A 13,633-nucleotide genomic window follows, 5' to 3' on the forward strand; every position below is an offset into this window, starting at 1 on the left:
ACTCTTTTACTTATAAGCCAATTTGGTAGACACAACATATAACAATAAGTGTACATACAAGTAAACACATCTAGACATGTATACACACACACAAACGAAGATCCAATAGCTTGGAACCCTAGCCATAGGACAGCAATATGAGCTCACCAGTTTTACTTTGTTTGCTCCAATAGATAATCCAATGAAGGCTGTGAACCAAAATTTCAGGTAAAGCAGTTTCCATGGCAGGTTGATTTGTAAAGGCCAAACCTCCACCCACTCCAAAGAACACTGGGGCCAAACAGCACCAAAGGATAGCATCACATGTTATCCAGGCTCCCTGCTTAGAACAACAGCACAAAAGCCTGGATACATGCAATGGCATCTCACTTTCCCATTCAACAGTAACCTCCAGATTCCATATAATATTGGGGCCAAACAGTATTGCAGCTGTGAGAGAAAATTCTAAGGTGGGTTCAGTACTAGATCTCAGAACCTCTGCTAAGGGGTTAACCTCTGCTAACCCCTTTAGAGGGGTTAAGGTCCAGAGGATCCCCCAGGGCATCCTTCTTTGGGATCCAATCTTAGAGTGTCAGAAGTCTCTGACCTTAGGTGGGCACTGGTGCTGTTTCATGTTTTCCCTCCAGAGGCAATGGCCTGCTGTGAGCTTTAAGGCCTTGCTTTCCAATGCTTCCCATTCCACTAGAGTGATAGCCATGAACTAAAAGGCATTACAGCTCTATTTTTCTTCAAAATATCTGATCTAAGCACTCATTTTCTTTAAACCAATCAATTAGAGCTCTTTTTTATATAAACATGACACATATGACACATATATATCAACACAGACAAACAGATGGAGATCCAGTACTTCCAAAATTTTTCATGTGCCAATCTCCTAATTGGATTACTGGCCCCAGGGTGGTGCTATTCAAGAAGGAGGGCTAGGAAAACATGCAGTTTCCAAGGCCCAATAAGCAGGCACAGCTGGAAGACAAAAACAGATTTTGAAAGGGATCCATTTGCCTCTAATCCCCGGGGCTCTATGAGGAAAGCAGGTTTTCCTCAAAACGGGTCGGTGTTGTCCCCTCCATTTTCCCAAAGGAGTCCCAGGGCATCAGAGGTTATCTTGGGGCCCCCTCATGTGCACATCAAGAGTGGCAAGACAAAGATGGAGAAAGATAATTCAGTCAACTGAGAAGAAAAACTCTTTTTCCAGAAAAACAAGATCCACAAAGAGAAATGATATAAATGCCTTTTAAATAAACCTATAGCTTGGATATCCATGAACATTTACTTTTAATTAAACTAACTTTTAACCATGGCACTCCTTTTTAAAGAAGTCCTTTTAAGTCTCTTATTACCCAACTTTAGCCATGCCAAATGGCCAATTTTAACTCATGGAGGGGCAGATAATATAGTGATTTTTTAAAAAATCATTCCAGCAACCAGTTTGCACAGAGAGAGAAGCCAAAATTCTGACTGGTAAGAACGTTTACCCTTTTGCCAGCATGTTAGGCTGCTGGGTTCCCTTCCCCTGAGCCATGAAGCCCTATTGACCCTGGAGTCCTGTGAAAGGGCAGAAGCTTTTTTCTATCTCCAGAATCTGAGGGTCAAAGGAGTTCCAGTGATTTAGGATGCACTTGAGTGCAGGCTGAAATGACTGGTTGGTTACCCATCTGGGAAGAGGGGAAGAAGGTGTCACTTTGTTCCTTTCTCTCCCTAGCAAATACCCAGAGTATGTGATGGAGAGAAGAAGAGGTGTCCCTTCTTTTTCTTCTGTCCTTATGTCCCCAAGTGCCAGTGACCTGTGCAGGTGCCAACTATGGGTGCAAGTGCAACCTTCGCCGGTGAAGTTGGAGGCATAGCTGACAGGAATATTTGTATTCACCTGAACAGAGCCTACGTCTCCTGCTGTTGGTAACCTTTGAGTTCCCTAGACCTTATCTATGTCATGGATGCAAGCATGACCTCCATCTATGAGCGGGATAGCCTAATTGGCAGGAATTAGTCATGCTTACCTGTGCTGTGCCCCTTGACTCCTGTTGTCATCTGCCTCAGGTCTAGTGTTCCATTCCAGGGCTTCAAACTGAAGCTTGGGACAAAAAAATGCCTCAGGAGGGTGTATGAACCCATTAAATTAATCCTAGATGGTCCTTGCCAAATTGCAGTTAGCAACTGGCAGGGGCCATTCCTCTGTTGCCTCCCTATCACAAGCAGGTGAAGCTGTGGGGCCAGGTCCTCCTCAAACAAGGGAGAGAAAGGGAGTCCCAGGAATTAGGGACCTGGCCTAATAAGGTGACAACAAAGAGGTTGGGCTTTCCTGAGACACCCCTCATGGTTGTGCTAAGAGAGGATGGGGCCTAGATTGGAGAGAAGTGAAAGGCCCACTTGAGTCCAGGAGGAGGTCCACCTTCCTTCCCTTGATCCCCAGAATCACCTGGGGCTCCTGGATAACAATGGCAGTCTGAACCACTGGAGCTGGGAAGAGCAGCTCTGGGTCCTGTCAGTCCTGCTGACAGGAGACTGGCCCTGGACCTTGCAACTCACATCTCTGGGGACCATCTGTCCCCCAGTGGTCCCCACTGCAACCTGGACAGGGTCAAGGTGGCCTCCTCCTGCTGTCCAGACAGTCCCTCCTAAAATGCCCTTGTCCACCACATTTGTGGCAGTTAGCAGGTGCATCTTGGGGACTCCGGGGTTTGTGAGCCAGCGAGGAGGCTATTAGAGCCTCTGCCTTTTTCTTGTGTCTCCTTTCCCTCTCTTGGGCTTCCTGATCCCTATTGTAAAAGACAAAGGTGGCTATTTTCAGGAGGTCCTCTAAAATACTACCTGGTCCTATGGCCTGTTTCTGCAGCTTTCTCCTGATATTAGGGGCTGCCTGAGTAATAAACACATCCCCTAGGACCAGCTGTCCCTCTGTTGAATCAGGACTCCCATCCAATCCCTGGTCTACCATGGATAGCCCAGAGAAATTGAGAGGCCTTGTCCCAGTCCCTCACAAACCCAATATGCAGACCTGAAAGAGTTTCCTCCTCCATTCTCCCATTTCATCATTGAGGTCCCATTTAGGGTCCTCCAATGATACTGCTATTCTTCCAATTGGATAAGTCTCATTCCCAAAATTCTCTACCACTTACTGAGTGGCCTACTTTTCAGCAGTGGTCAGGGTTTGTTTCAAAAGTAACATGGCCATCCTTCCAGGGGAGCTCAAATACTTGAGTTAAGTTCTGGAAAGCCTCTCTATACTTATCAGTGCCATCTAAAAACTCACCAAGATTCCCTTTAATTTGCCTTAAGTCCTGGAGAGAAAAGGGGACCTGCAGTTTAATGGGGCCACATTCACCCCATCTTTTGGAGGGGCAGTGGAGACTAAAACCTGCCTAAAATGAGGATTCATGGCTGGGGTAAGCTTCAGGAGAACCTGGATAGGGAGGTATCTCTAGGGTTTGCTTTCCCATTTCCCTGGGATTGCCCCTAGTAGCCTCTCCTGAGATGGCCACTAGGAGGGCTGATAAATCAATCCTATAACGTTGGCAAAGGTCTGGGTTACCCTGCAAGGCAAAGAAGGCCTGCACATAAGGGACCTTGTACCCTTTGCCCTCATGTTTATAGAAAAGCTGCCTTCGTGAGGCAATGCTTCTTTTCTGTGCCTCAGTTGCTTGGCCCTAAGTTGGCAACCAAGTAAATTACAAGAACATTTTCACCACAAATTTACATACAGATACTAAGGCACACTTTCTTTGTCTGCGGTACTCGTAACCTTCTATTTTATACTTTTGATGACTAAGCCAAATGCTCATTCTACTGAGTAACATCTCTGGTTTAATACAATATTCTTAACATTTATCATTGTATATAAATAAGAGATAGGAACCATGACAGACACAAGAAGAAAGAAAGGAAGAAAGGAAGGAAGGAAGGGAGGGGGAGAGAGAGAGAGAGAGAGAAAGGGAGAGAGAGACAGGAAAGGAAGGAAGGAAGGAAGGAAGGAAGGAAGGAAGGAAGGAAGGAAGGAAGGAAAGAAAGAAAGAAAGAAAAAAGAAAAGAAAAGAAGAAAGCCTTCACGGAGGGCTAGACCTCTAAACTGGGTTGGAACAAATTCCCAGCACCCCAGGGTGATGGGTAGACAGCATCTTCCCCAGCAAGCCTGTCCTCCGTGTCTTCAGTCCAGCAGCCACGCTAGTAGCTTTTAACTGGCTGACACAGGCCTACTACTTTTCCTTCTTTTTAACTATTAGGGACTTTAGAGACTCCGAAATAAAGGACAGAAAACAGATACGCTTTTATTCACCCTTCCACAGATCCCAGACAAGCCCCAAAATGTTACAAGATCTTTGAGGTGTCAATTTTTTGGTCAGAAACCTCTGTGGCTACTGTGCCTTTGCGTGAGTTCTTGTCCTGAGTCCAGGAAGAATGAGGTATGCAGACAAATGAAGGGTGAAAAAGACAAAAATGAGCTTTATTGAGTGTTACCAACAGCTCAGAGGAGACTTGCAGTGGGTAGCTCCTCTTGTAGGCAGGTCATCTGTCGAGTGTTCAGTTCTCAGCAGAGAGGAGGCCCTGGAGAGGTAGCTCCTCTTTGCAGCTGGTCATCCTGATGTCTGCAGCTCTCAGTGGAGAAGAGACCCTGGAGAGGGTGACTGCTCTCTGCTGGCAGGTCATCTCTGCAGCTCTCAGAAGAGACAGTAGCTCCTTTCCACAGGTGGTGGTCCCATCATCCCATCGTCTCCTGCTATCAGCAGAAAGGGTACTCGTTTCTGCAGCTGGTTGTCCCATTACCTCTCTGCCCTCTTCATCCTCCGGCTGTCCTCTGTCCTGCTCTGGCTAACCAGGGCTTTTAAGGACCTCAGAGGGGAGGAAGTGAATGCTGATTGGTCCACAGGCAGCCATGGGTGGGTCTAGAAGAGGCACCACCAATCCTCATTCAGTTCATGGGATTGGCAGCCTGGCCCCCAGCCTTCAGGCCCTCCCTGGCCTGAAGGTGGTACCTTACTGGAGACCCACCCACTTCTGCCCAGGACTCTGTCTGCCTCCTGCTGCCAGTCATGGCCTCAGGGCCTGGCCCCAACCCCCGCTCTGAGATCAGAGTGGACACCAGGAGAGGAGAGAGCCCAGGCAGTGGGAGCTGACACCCCTGAGCCTGCAGGGCTGGGGCCGGCAGGGGGAGTCTTACTGGGCCTCTGAGGGTGCAGGCTGCAGAGATGCCCAGGTCAGGCACGTGGGAGTGCTGCCGCAGCTGTACCCAGGAAGTTCCCACCCTGCCGACTTGGAAGGGGTGGGATTTCTGCTTGTCCTCAGCTACTGCCTGCTTTGTGGAGCGGGAGGTCCAGGTCTACAGTTGTGGGTCAGGCGGGTGCAGCTGCACCCAGGCAGGCAGATCCTGCCTGCTCCTGATCCCCTCCAACGGCACAAGGAGGCTTGGACCCCCAGTGGAAGTTTGGGCGGCTGTAGTCCGGCCCAGGGGGGCGGGGTTTCCACCAGCTCCATGGAGTGTGCAGCTCCAGCCAGCGCCTCCCTGCTGCAGCTGGCGTTATAGCAGCAACTGCTGCCATCGCCCTTGGAAGTATCTCCCCCACTGGACCATAGGCTGCTTGAAGTTGGGGACTGTCCCATCTCTGTGTCCCAGAGCCTGGCCCACTGCTTGACATGTATAGGGACTCAGCAGATATTTGCGGAATGAACAAAGGATCCAACACGTGAGCTAGGGAGGAGTCCCTAGGCGGCCAAAGGTGGCTTAATAAATCCAGAGAGCTTGCTCCGGAGAAGAGCGAGGTTCAAGTACAGAAACTGCATACTTTGAAGGCTGCTTTTACCTCCGTAAGCCCCTGCTTTCCCAGCTGTGGATGGGGATAGTCACAGCATCTACCTTGAAGGCTGCTGTGAGAATGAACTAGATCATGTGTGTTTAGCCCTTTGTAGGTGCACCCAAAATGGGGGCTGATGCTTTTATTACTGAGGTTCGCTGATCGGCTTGTGTCTGGCTGCAGCCCTTTCTTGGGGTCTGTGGCTGTGCGATGCTGCTGCTGTGTGCCCCACTACCCAGTGGCAGCTCCCTTAGGACCTGAGCGCAGGCCAGCCCTGAGGCCAGGGCATTGCAGCAGGGCAGTGCTAGGGCTGGATGTGGAGCTGGCTGTGGGGTTCCAAAGTTTTGGCCTGCGGTTGCTCCACTGCCCCCTTTTCCACCAGTTTCTGGCCTGAAATCCCTTAGAGACAAATAGAAGTGGGGCCTGGAGGACACACACACCATGCCCCCACTGAGGCTCGGTGGAGGCCAGTAGAGCAGGCTCTGGGCACAGGGGTATGGGCTGCAGGATAGCCAAGAACTCTGCCGAGCAGTCAGCTTGCTATTTTTTATTTTGATTTGTCTGGGTTATAAGAAATTCTTTAAAATGACACAATGGACTTCAAGGAATCAGGGGGAAAGAGTGGGAAGGGGGTGAGGTGTGGAAGACTACAAATTGCGTTCAGTGGGCTGGGTGCGGTGGCTCATGCCTGTAATTCCAGCACCTGGGGAGGCCAAGGTGGGCAGATCACCTGAGGTCGGGAGTTCAAGACCAGGCTTGCCAACATGGAGAAACCCCATCTCTACTAAGTATACAAAAATTAGCCCGGCGTGGTGGCCCATGCCTATAGTCCCAGCTACATGGGAGGCTGAGGCATGAGAACTGCTTGAACCCAGGAGGTAGAGGTTGCAGTGAACCAAGATCAAGTCACTGCACTCCAGCCTGGGTAACAGAGCAAGACTCCACCTCAAACAAAACAAGACAAAACAAAACACCCAAATTGGGTGCAGTGTATACTGCTTGGGAGATGAATGCGCCAAAATCTCACAAATCACCACTAAAGAACTTGCTCATGTAACAAAATAACACCTGCTCCCCCAAAACCTATAGAAAACAAACCTAAAAAAAAAGACTTAAATGGTATCATGGAACTAATTAGCCAAATACAGTATCTACTACCTGGCTGTCACCCAATACTTGCCTCATACCATCACATCTAGAAAAAGAATAGATATGCTCTTTGGAAGAGCTCTGAGGGGGCTGCTAGGAGGTTTGCACGGCCTGCTCTCCTGCCCGCCTCTTGCTCTGCGGCTGAACTCCACTTCTCTACAGGCTTCGACCCCACTGGCTCGCTCCCTGACAAAGCAAACATTTGATCAGGCAGCCACGTGCATTCTCCCATTTCCTGAAACCAGCACCATGGGGTAAAAGATTATTTCTACTTGGTTGCCTTCCAGATGTTTCACACTTGGACGGCAAACTGATTTCAAACCACTCCTTTCCAAAGATCTCTAAGGGAGACACTGCACCTGGCCACTGCAGCCCAGGGCAGGTCTGGCCACGGCCATAAGCGTGCTGAGCCATCATGCCCACCGTGGATGACATTCTGGAGCAGGTTGGGGAGTTTGGCTGGTTCCAGAAGCAAGCCTTCCTCACCCTATGCCTACTGTCGGCTGCCTTTGCGCCTGTTGCTGTGGGCGTCGTCTTCCTGGGCTTCACACCTGACCACCGCTGCCAGAGCCCTGGGGTGGCTGAGCTGAGCCAGCGCTGTGGCTGGAGCCATGCGGAGGAGCTAAACTATACAGTTCCAGGCCGAGGGCCTTTGGACGAGGCCTTCCTTAGCCAGTGCAGGCGCTATGAAGTGGACTGGAACCAGAGTGCCCTCAGCTGCGTAGACCCCCTGGCTAGCCTGGCCACCAACAGGAGCCACCTGCCGCTGGGCCCCTGCCAGGATGGTTGGGTGTATGACACTCCTGGCTCCTCTATCGTCACCGAGGTAAAAGAGCCTCTGTAACACGGGAGTTTCTGGGACAGGGAGAAATATAAAGCAAACCCTGTGAGGTTCAGGTCCACATCAGGAAAAAGGTAGGGGGCTGTGTTTATTGTGCACTTAGTGTCTGTCTGGCTGTGTCCTAGGCACGGGGCATTCTTTTCTCTAGTTTAATCCACCACAAACTCTGGGTCTTTGAGGAGGACGCTGAGGCAGGAGAGACCAGCCAGCACAAGTAGGGGGCCAGTTTGCTGAGTTGCTTGAATGGGATTCAGCTGGGAGACCAGGAGCCTCTCTGCCTATCCCACTGGCTTCTCCCAGAACTACCAACTTGCTCTGGGCCCTGCTTCCCCACCAATAGTACCATGGGCCCCCTGCTTCCACTCAAGAGCGATGACAATTGACCTAAATGATGGTGCTGAGGTGGCCTGGAATTGCCCTGGCTTGGGAGTGAGAATGTTTGGTGGAATCCCAGCTGTGCCCCTTATTAGCTGAGCATCACTGGGTAAGTCACTGCCTCTCTGAGCCTCATTTCCTCATCAGTCAACCAGGAATGAGGGCAGCTGCCTCATAGGGATATGAGGTTCAGCTGGGATCTGTGAAAGCACTGAGCAAACCCACACTGAGTCACACCGTGCGGTCCGATGGGGCCTCTGGGATAGGGCGATGGCCTCAAAAGGGCCTTGCTTGAGTAGTTTACTTGATTATTTGAGCATTTTGCTTTGAGAATCTTTTAGTAAAAAGTGTCACCACATTTTTTTCCCATCATGAGCCCGTTTGAAAGTATTGCACGGTAACAAGTGTGGACGCTTGGTCGGTTGGAGAAGCCGTAGGCCAAAGCCTGTCAGAGCCTCTCTGTTAGTAACGAGCAATGGCGTGGTTTTGGCGCGGGCACTGCTTCCCTGAAATAAGAGGTAACCGGGTCCTCCCTGCTTCTGGTCCTGCCCAATTGTCTGCCCCCACTACCCTCGCCCAAGCTCTCAGGGCTTCTTGAGTCTCTGCTCTTCCTGTCTTCCCTTTCCTGAGTGGTTTCAGTGGTGACACATGTAGGGCTATTACTGGAGGAAAGCGTAGGGTCTCTCCCCTCTGGGCCTCAGCATTGCTTTACCTGCTTGCCTGGGGCAGAGCAGCTGCCCGTGCGACTGGCTTTATGACGCTTAGGAGACATCTTATCTCCAAGGCATCCTCCAACAATGGATGACAAGTTAGGCAGCCCTCCTTCCAGGGATCTCCAACCATCTGACATTCCCAACTGGGAATCTAGAAGCAGAGCAGGATGGGGACGTGTTTGCTCTCTGGGACTGAGACATACTCTGCTTTGAGGAGATCAGATGTGATCATTCCTCCAGTCAGACATCCAGCCAGTATGTGCGGCACGCTCCCTCTGGTCTGGTGCAGGGGTGTGATGCCGCAGGGGAGATACAGAAGAAGATTGTGAGGTCCCTCAAGGAGTCTGCAGTCTTGTGGGGACTGAGAGGGGAGGAGGGTGGCCAGAATGAGACCAATGTTCATTTAATGACAGCCCAAGGCCACCTGTGGTGAATGCCATGAGTGGGGTGGAAAGGGACTGGTGGGCTCTAAGAAGGCAGAGATCTCAGCTGCTAAGCTCTGATCTGATCATGGATGTCTTCTGGGAGGAGGTATCTTTGAGCTGAGCCTCAGGTGGTATTTTGACCAGCAAGGAGAGGGGACAGGTGGGAGGGGAAGTAGATTCCAGATCAAGGGGAGAGCTTGAGCCCAGGCTCAGGGCCCAAGGAGTGTGTGCTGCATTCAGGGTACAAAGAGCCCTGATATGAAGGTCGTGATATGAGGAGTTGCGGGGAGAACACTGGTGTCTAACCTTGGGGCCAGAACATGGAGTGCTTAGTGTGGGGTTGCCAGGTATAATACAGGATGCCCAGTTAAATTTGAACATTTGAACTTCAGATAACCCAACTGGATAAGATACGTACGTCCCAGATACTGCATGATATTTGATACTGGGATAACTCAGACTGCAAATATTGCATGAACATACTTATCCTAAAAAAAGTTGTTTATCTGAAACTCACATTTATCTGGGCATTCTGTATTTTTATCTGTGAACCCTGGCAATGCTACCTCAGCGCCCAACGAAGGAGTTTGGGTCTTATTTAGGCAGGCAAGCAATGCGATCCTAGCTGGACTCATGAATGGGTGGGAAGGGGTGGTGGTGGGATTGGAGGCTTTAGGACAGGTAGAGAGATGCTTGAGGAGGCCAAGAAAGAGCCCCGGTGAGAAGTGTTGGCCAAAACATTGTTGTCATGGGAATGAAGGGAAGACACGATGTAAGAGATGCCAGCATTGTTGGGGCTGGGGAGAAGGAGGCGCAGCTTGGCAGAGGGCTCTGGCTTGGGGAGTATGTGCAAATGGAGCTTCTGAATGCTGAGCTGGGAGCCCCGGAGAGGCAGCCATGTGGGCAGATGGAGGGGCCTTGTAAGAGGGGACCTTGGGGTGCAGCAGGAGGGGGGAGATTGGGACAGATGAGAGGAGCCCGAGAGTGCTTTAGAACAGCCTGCCTGTCCATGGTAGCTGTGGAGGGGACTTCCAATAACCCCAAGATATAGAGCCTTGGGGAGGATTGTGGGAATCCTGGAACTCTAACAGGTAGAGACGGTGAAGAGGATATGATTACAGGAGAAAGTGTTCTTTTGGGGCCATGGTGAGTTGGAAGGGTGGTGGGATTCATGTGAAGATTTTCCAAGGTGATTGGAAGCCTAGGGGTAAGTGGGAGGGTGATAGAAAACTGGTTCCTGGGTAGGAATTGTCTCCCACTGTAACCCCAACTTCGTTAACCCCAGTTCCTCCTCCAAAACTGAAAATTATTGTTGGGGAATCAACCTCAGTTTATTCACTTCTGCAGAACTAATTTTTAACCTAGCATTGCCTTGGACATTGGAACTTGCTTTAGGAGGGAAGATGAGCTAATTTGTTTGAACACCAAGTTTAACTCCCACCCCAAGGCTAGGTGCTAAGATCATGAGGTTCACTGGGGGACGAATGTGGGCATTTTCCTGGCTTTTGACTCTCCCAGCAAGAGGAGCTCCTCTGTCAGTCCTGGTTTCAGCCACAGCCCCCACAGCAGGCCAGGTGTCTTCCATCAGCCATGAATGCTGAGGAAGGGAAAGGGGTCTCAGGCCAAGGGAGACAGAGGTAGTTACATCAGCGTTTCCCAAACTTGGCTTATCCTCAGGATCACCTGGACTCCTATTTGGGACCCACTGAGGCAGAATCCGCAGGGAATCTGCGGTTTCACCAGGACCCTGAGTGGCTCTTGTGACGAAGCAGTAGGTTGCTTTATAACGGTGCCAGAAAGAGCTGCCCCGGCCCTGGTGAAATCCCAGCAGGAGCAGCGAGTGGGTTTAGGAGATTCCCACCCTCCATCCCGTCCCTACCTTTGTGCAGCCCCAGCTTCTCCCAGGGCTTGGCCTATCTTCTCAAGGTGCACAAATGTGTCGGGGTACTCATGGTTGGGCTGGCATTTTGGAGCAAAGGAAGCATGGCAGGTTTACAAGCTTTGCAGGTGGCTTTAGAAACATCCTCAGGGCAGCCTGGGGGCAGAGTCAGTTCTCTGTGGTGTTGGAAGGTGCGATGCACTCCAGCTCTAGGAGCTCGCTGGCTCCATACACAGTCCTGGGGCTTAATGGCAACAGGGTGTTTCAGGAAGGCGGCAGCCACATCTTACAGAGACACCAACTTGCAAAGATTATAATGAAAACCAGAAAAACAATGGCTGAGAAGGGAGTAAGCCGAGGCCCCAGGTAATAATTGCACATCTTTCCCTGACCCCTGCAACTTGAGTGAAATCCTGTGCAGTGGACCACACAGGTGGAGGCTGCAAAGAGAGAGTTGGGCAGTCGGAGACACAGACCCTGGGAAGGCCAGATAAGCTCAGGAAGGATGTGTCCATGTGTATTCTAATGGCAGAGCACACGGCAGGCAGGAAGAGAACCACAGTCGAAAAGAGTTATATGTCGGGCGGGTGACCTGGGAGGGGCTCCATGGAGAAGATGTGTTTTAAGCTGAATTTTAGAGGAAATCAACATCGAGATTGGCAGAAAACATGAAAGTGACACTGAGCAGTAGCTTGTCGCACGCCCCAGAGCTGTACCACCCACAGGAGCAGACACTGGGGTCTGGGCAGAAGGCAGTTACTAGGAGAGGTTTGTATTTGTTTCTGAGATTCAAGTGGTAACACAGAGTTTAACCTGTATTTCAGGAAAAAAAAAGTGCTCATGTCAAGGAACTAGTCAGGCCATCAGACAGAACCCAGGCTGGCTGAGTTCAGAGTCCTTGAGGCTTTGAATGTTGTTTTGTTTTTGAGACAGGGTCTCACACTGTCATCCAGGCTAGAGTGCAGTGGCTTGAACACAGTTCACTGCAGCTTCAACCTCCCGGGCTCAATCGATCTTCCCACCTCAGCCTCCCAAGTAGCTGGGACTACAGGCACATGGTACCATGTCTGACTAATTTTTTAAAATATTTTGTAGAGATGAGGCCTCACTCTGTTGCCCCAGCCTGGTCTCAAACTCCTGGGCTCAGGCAACCTTCCTGCCTCAGACTCCCAAAGTGCTGGGATTAAGGTGTAAGCCACTGCTCAAAGCCAGTTCTGAATGTTTGACCCCAGGATCGGGGCATGGTGTGGCTCAAACTGGCAACTTCAGAGATTTGAGGGTTGGAGGTTGGGGTAGTAAAACCTGTTTCTAAAATAAAAGGGTTTATTATTTATTAAAGCTGTTTGCATGTGATTCCTCCCCTCCAATGCACACAGCAGCCCTATGGGTGTGATGGAATGGGTACAACACACGTTTCAGACAGGGAAACTGAGGCCCAGGGTTGTGAAGCGACTTGCTGCCATCACACTCAACAGGGTTCTGGTTAGGGAAGCCATGGACCTGATGCGGACAGAGCAGTGCAGAGGGACAGGGTTGGGAAGGTAGGATGTGTCCCCCACCCACCAGGAACTGAAGGGTTCAAGAGGCCCCCACCCAGCACCCTCTGTTCTCCCCAGAGTCCACTCTTTCTGCCTGTCTCAGCTCTAAAGAGGAAGGGGTCATTCTTCTGCTATCCAGCCTCTACCATATCTAGGCATGTGCCAGTGTCACCATGCTCTATACTGGGGGAGGTAGGACTCTTGGATGTCCCTCCACTCCTGGTTTTCTTCCCCAAGGCCTCTAAACCCAGGAAGCATCTGCCTTCTCCAAAAACCCAAAGAAAACAAGCCCTTCCCAGCAACCCACGCTTGTCTTTTCCTTTGTCCCTGCCACCTTGATATCTCCCCTCTCCTGGCTTTTGGTGCATGGGAGCCTCTGATGTTCTTCTAATCCTCAGTCTCACCACGTGACCCTAAGGCACACTCTATTTCAAGGCAACCCCACTGTCTTTGCTTCCCTCTTCTCGGGTTACCACTCACAGCCCCAACAGCGACAATAGAATGTACAGAATTGTTGGTGGCACTTTTATAACTAAATATATACTAACGAATATGGAATGAAGGATCTTTGGCCAATTCCGGAAAACATGTATTTCTCTTGGTACATTTCTGTTTTGGAAAAATTACTTCCTTGGCTATATTTCTTTTTAGAAATCTTACCTAGCAGTTGGTTCTCTTTTGAGAAGACATTTTGCTTTCTTTTCCAAAGACATTTTGTCCTTCAATAACCAACTACTAATAGCAAGGCTGTTGACAACAGCCTCTTTAATTACTGCATGATGAGAGTGGTACCAGGTGTTAGGAATACAGCTGGTGTTAGGAATACAGCTGATCTTAGAACAACGTAGGGGCTAGGGACACCAAACCCCTTTACACAATTGAAAATTCACATGTAACTCTTGACTCCCGAAAACTTAACAGCTAATA

The 13,633-nt window shown here is 50.2% G+C and overlaps 1 protein-coding gene across 2 annotated transcripts in view; it reads left to right on the plus strand.

Moving 5' to 3' along the window:
* The first annotated feature begins 6,999 nt into the window (after positions 1-6,999).
* The window catches only part of SLC22A1 (solute carrier family 22 member 1), a 35,434-nt gene continuing 28,800 nt past the window's right edge, over positions 7,000-13,633 (plus strand). For both annotated transcript variants that reach the window (XM_003898359.5, XM_003898360.4), the window contains exon 1: positions 7,000-7,761. In XM_003898359.5, coding sequence (XP_003898408.2) covers positions 7,351-7,761 — 411 coding nt within the window. In that variant the 5' untranslated portion in view covers positions 7,000-7,350. The remainder of the gene's footprint in view (positions 7,762-13,633) is intronic.

The sequence above is a fragment of the Papio anubis genome, chromosome 6 (assembly GCF_008728515.1).
Source record: "Papio anubis isolate 15944 chromosome 6, Panubis1.0, whole genome shotgun sequence".
Classification (NCBI taxonomy): Eukaryota; Metazoa; Chordata; class Mammalia; order Primates; family Cercopithecidae; genus Papio; species Papio anubis.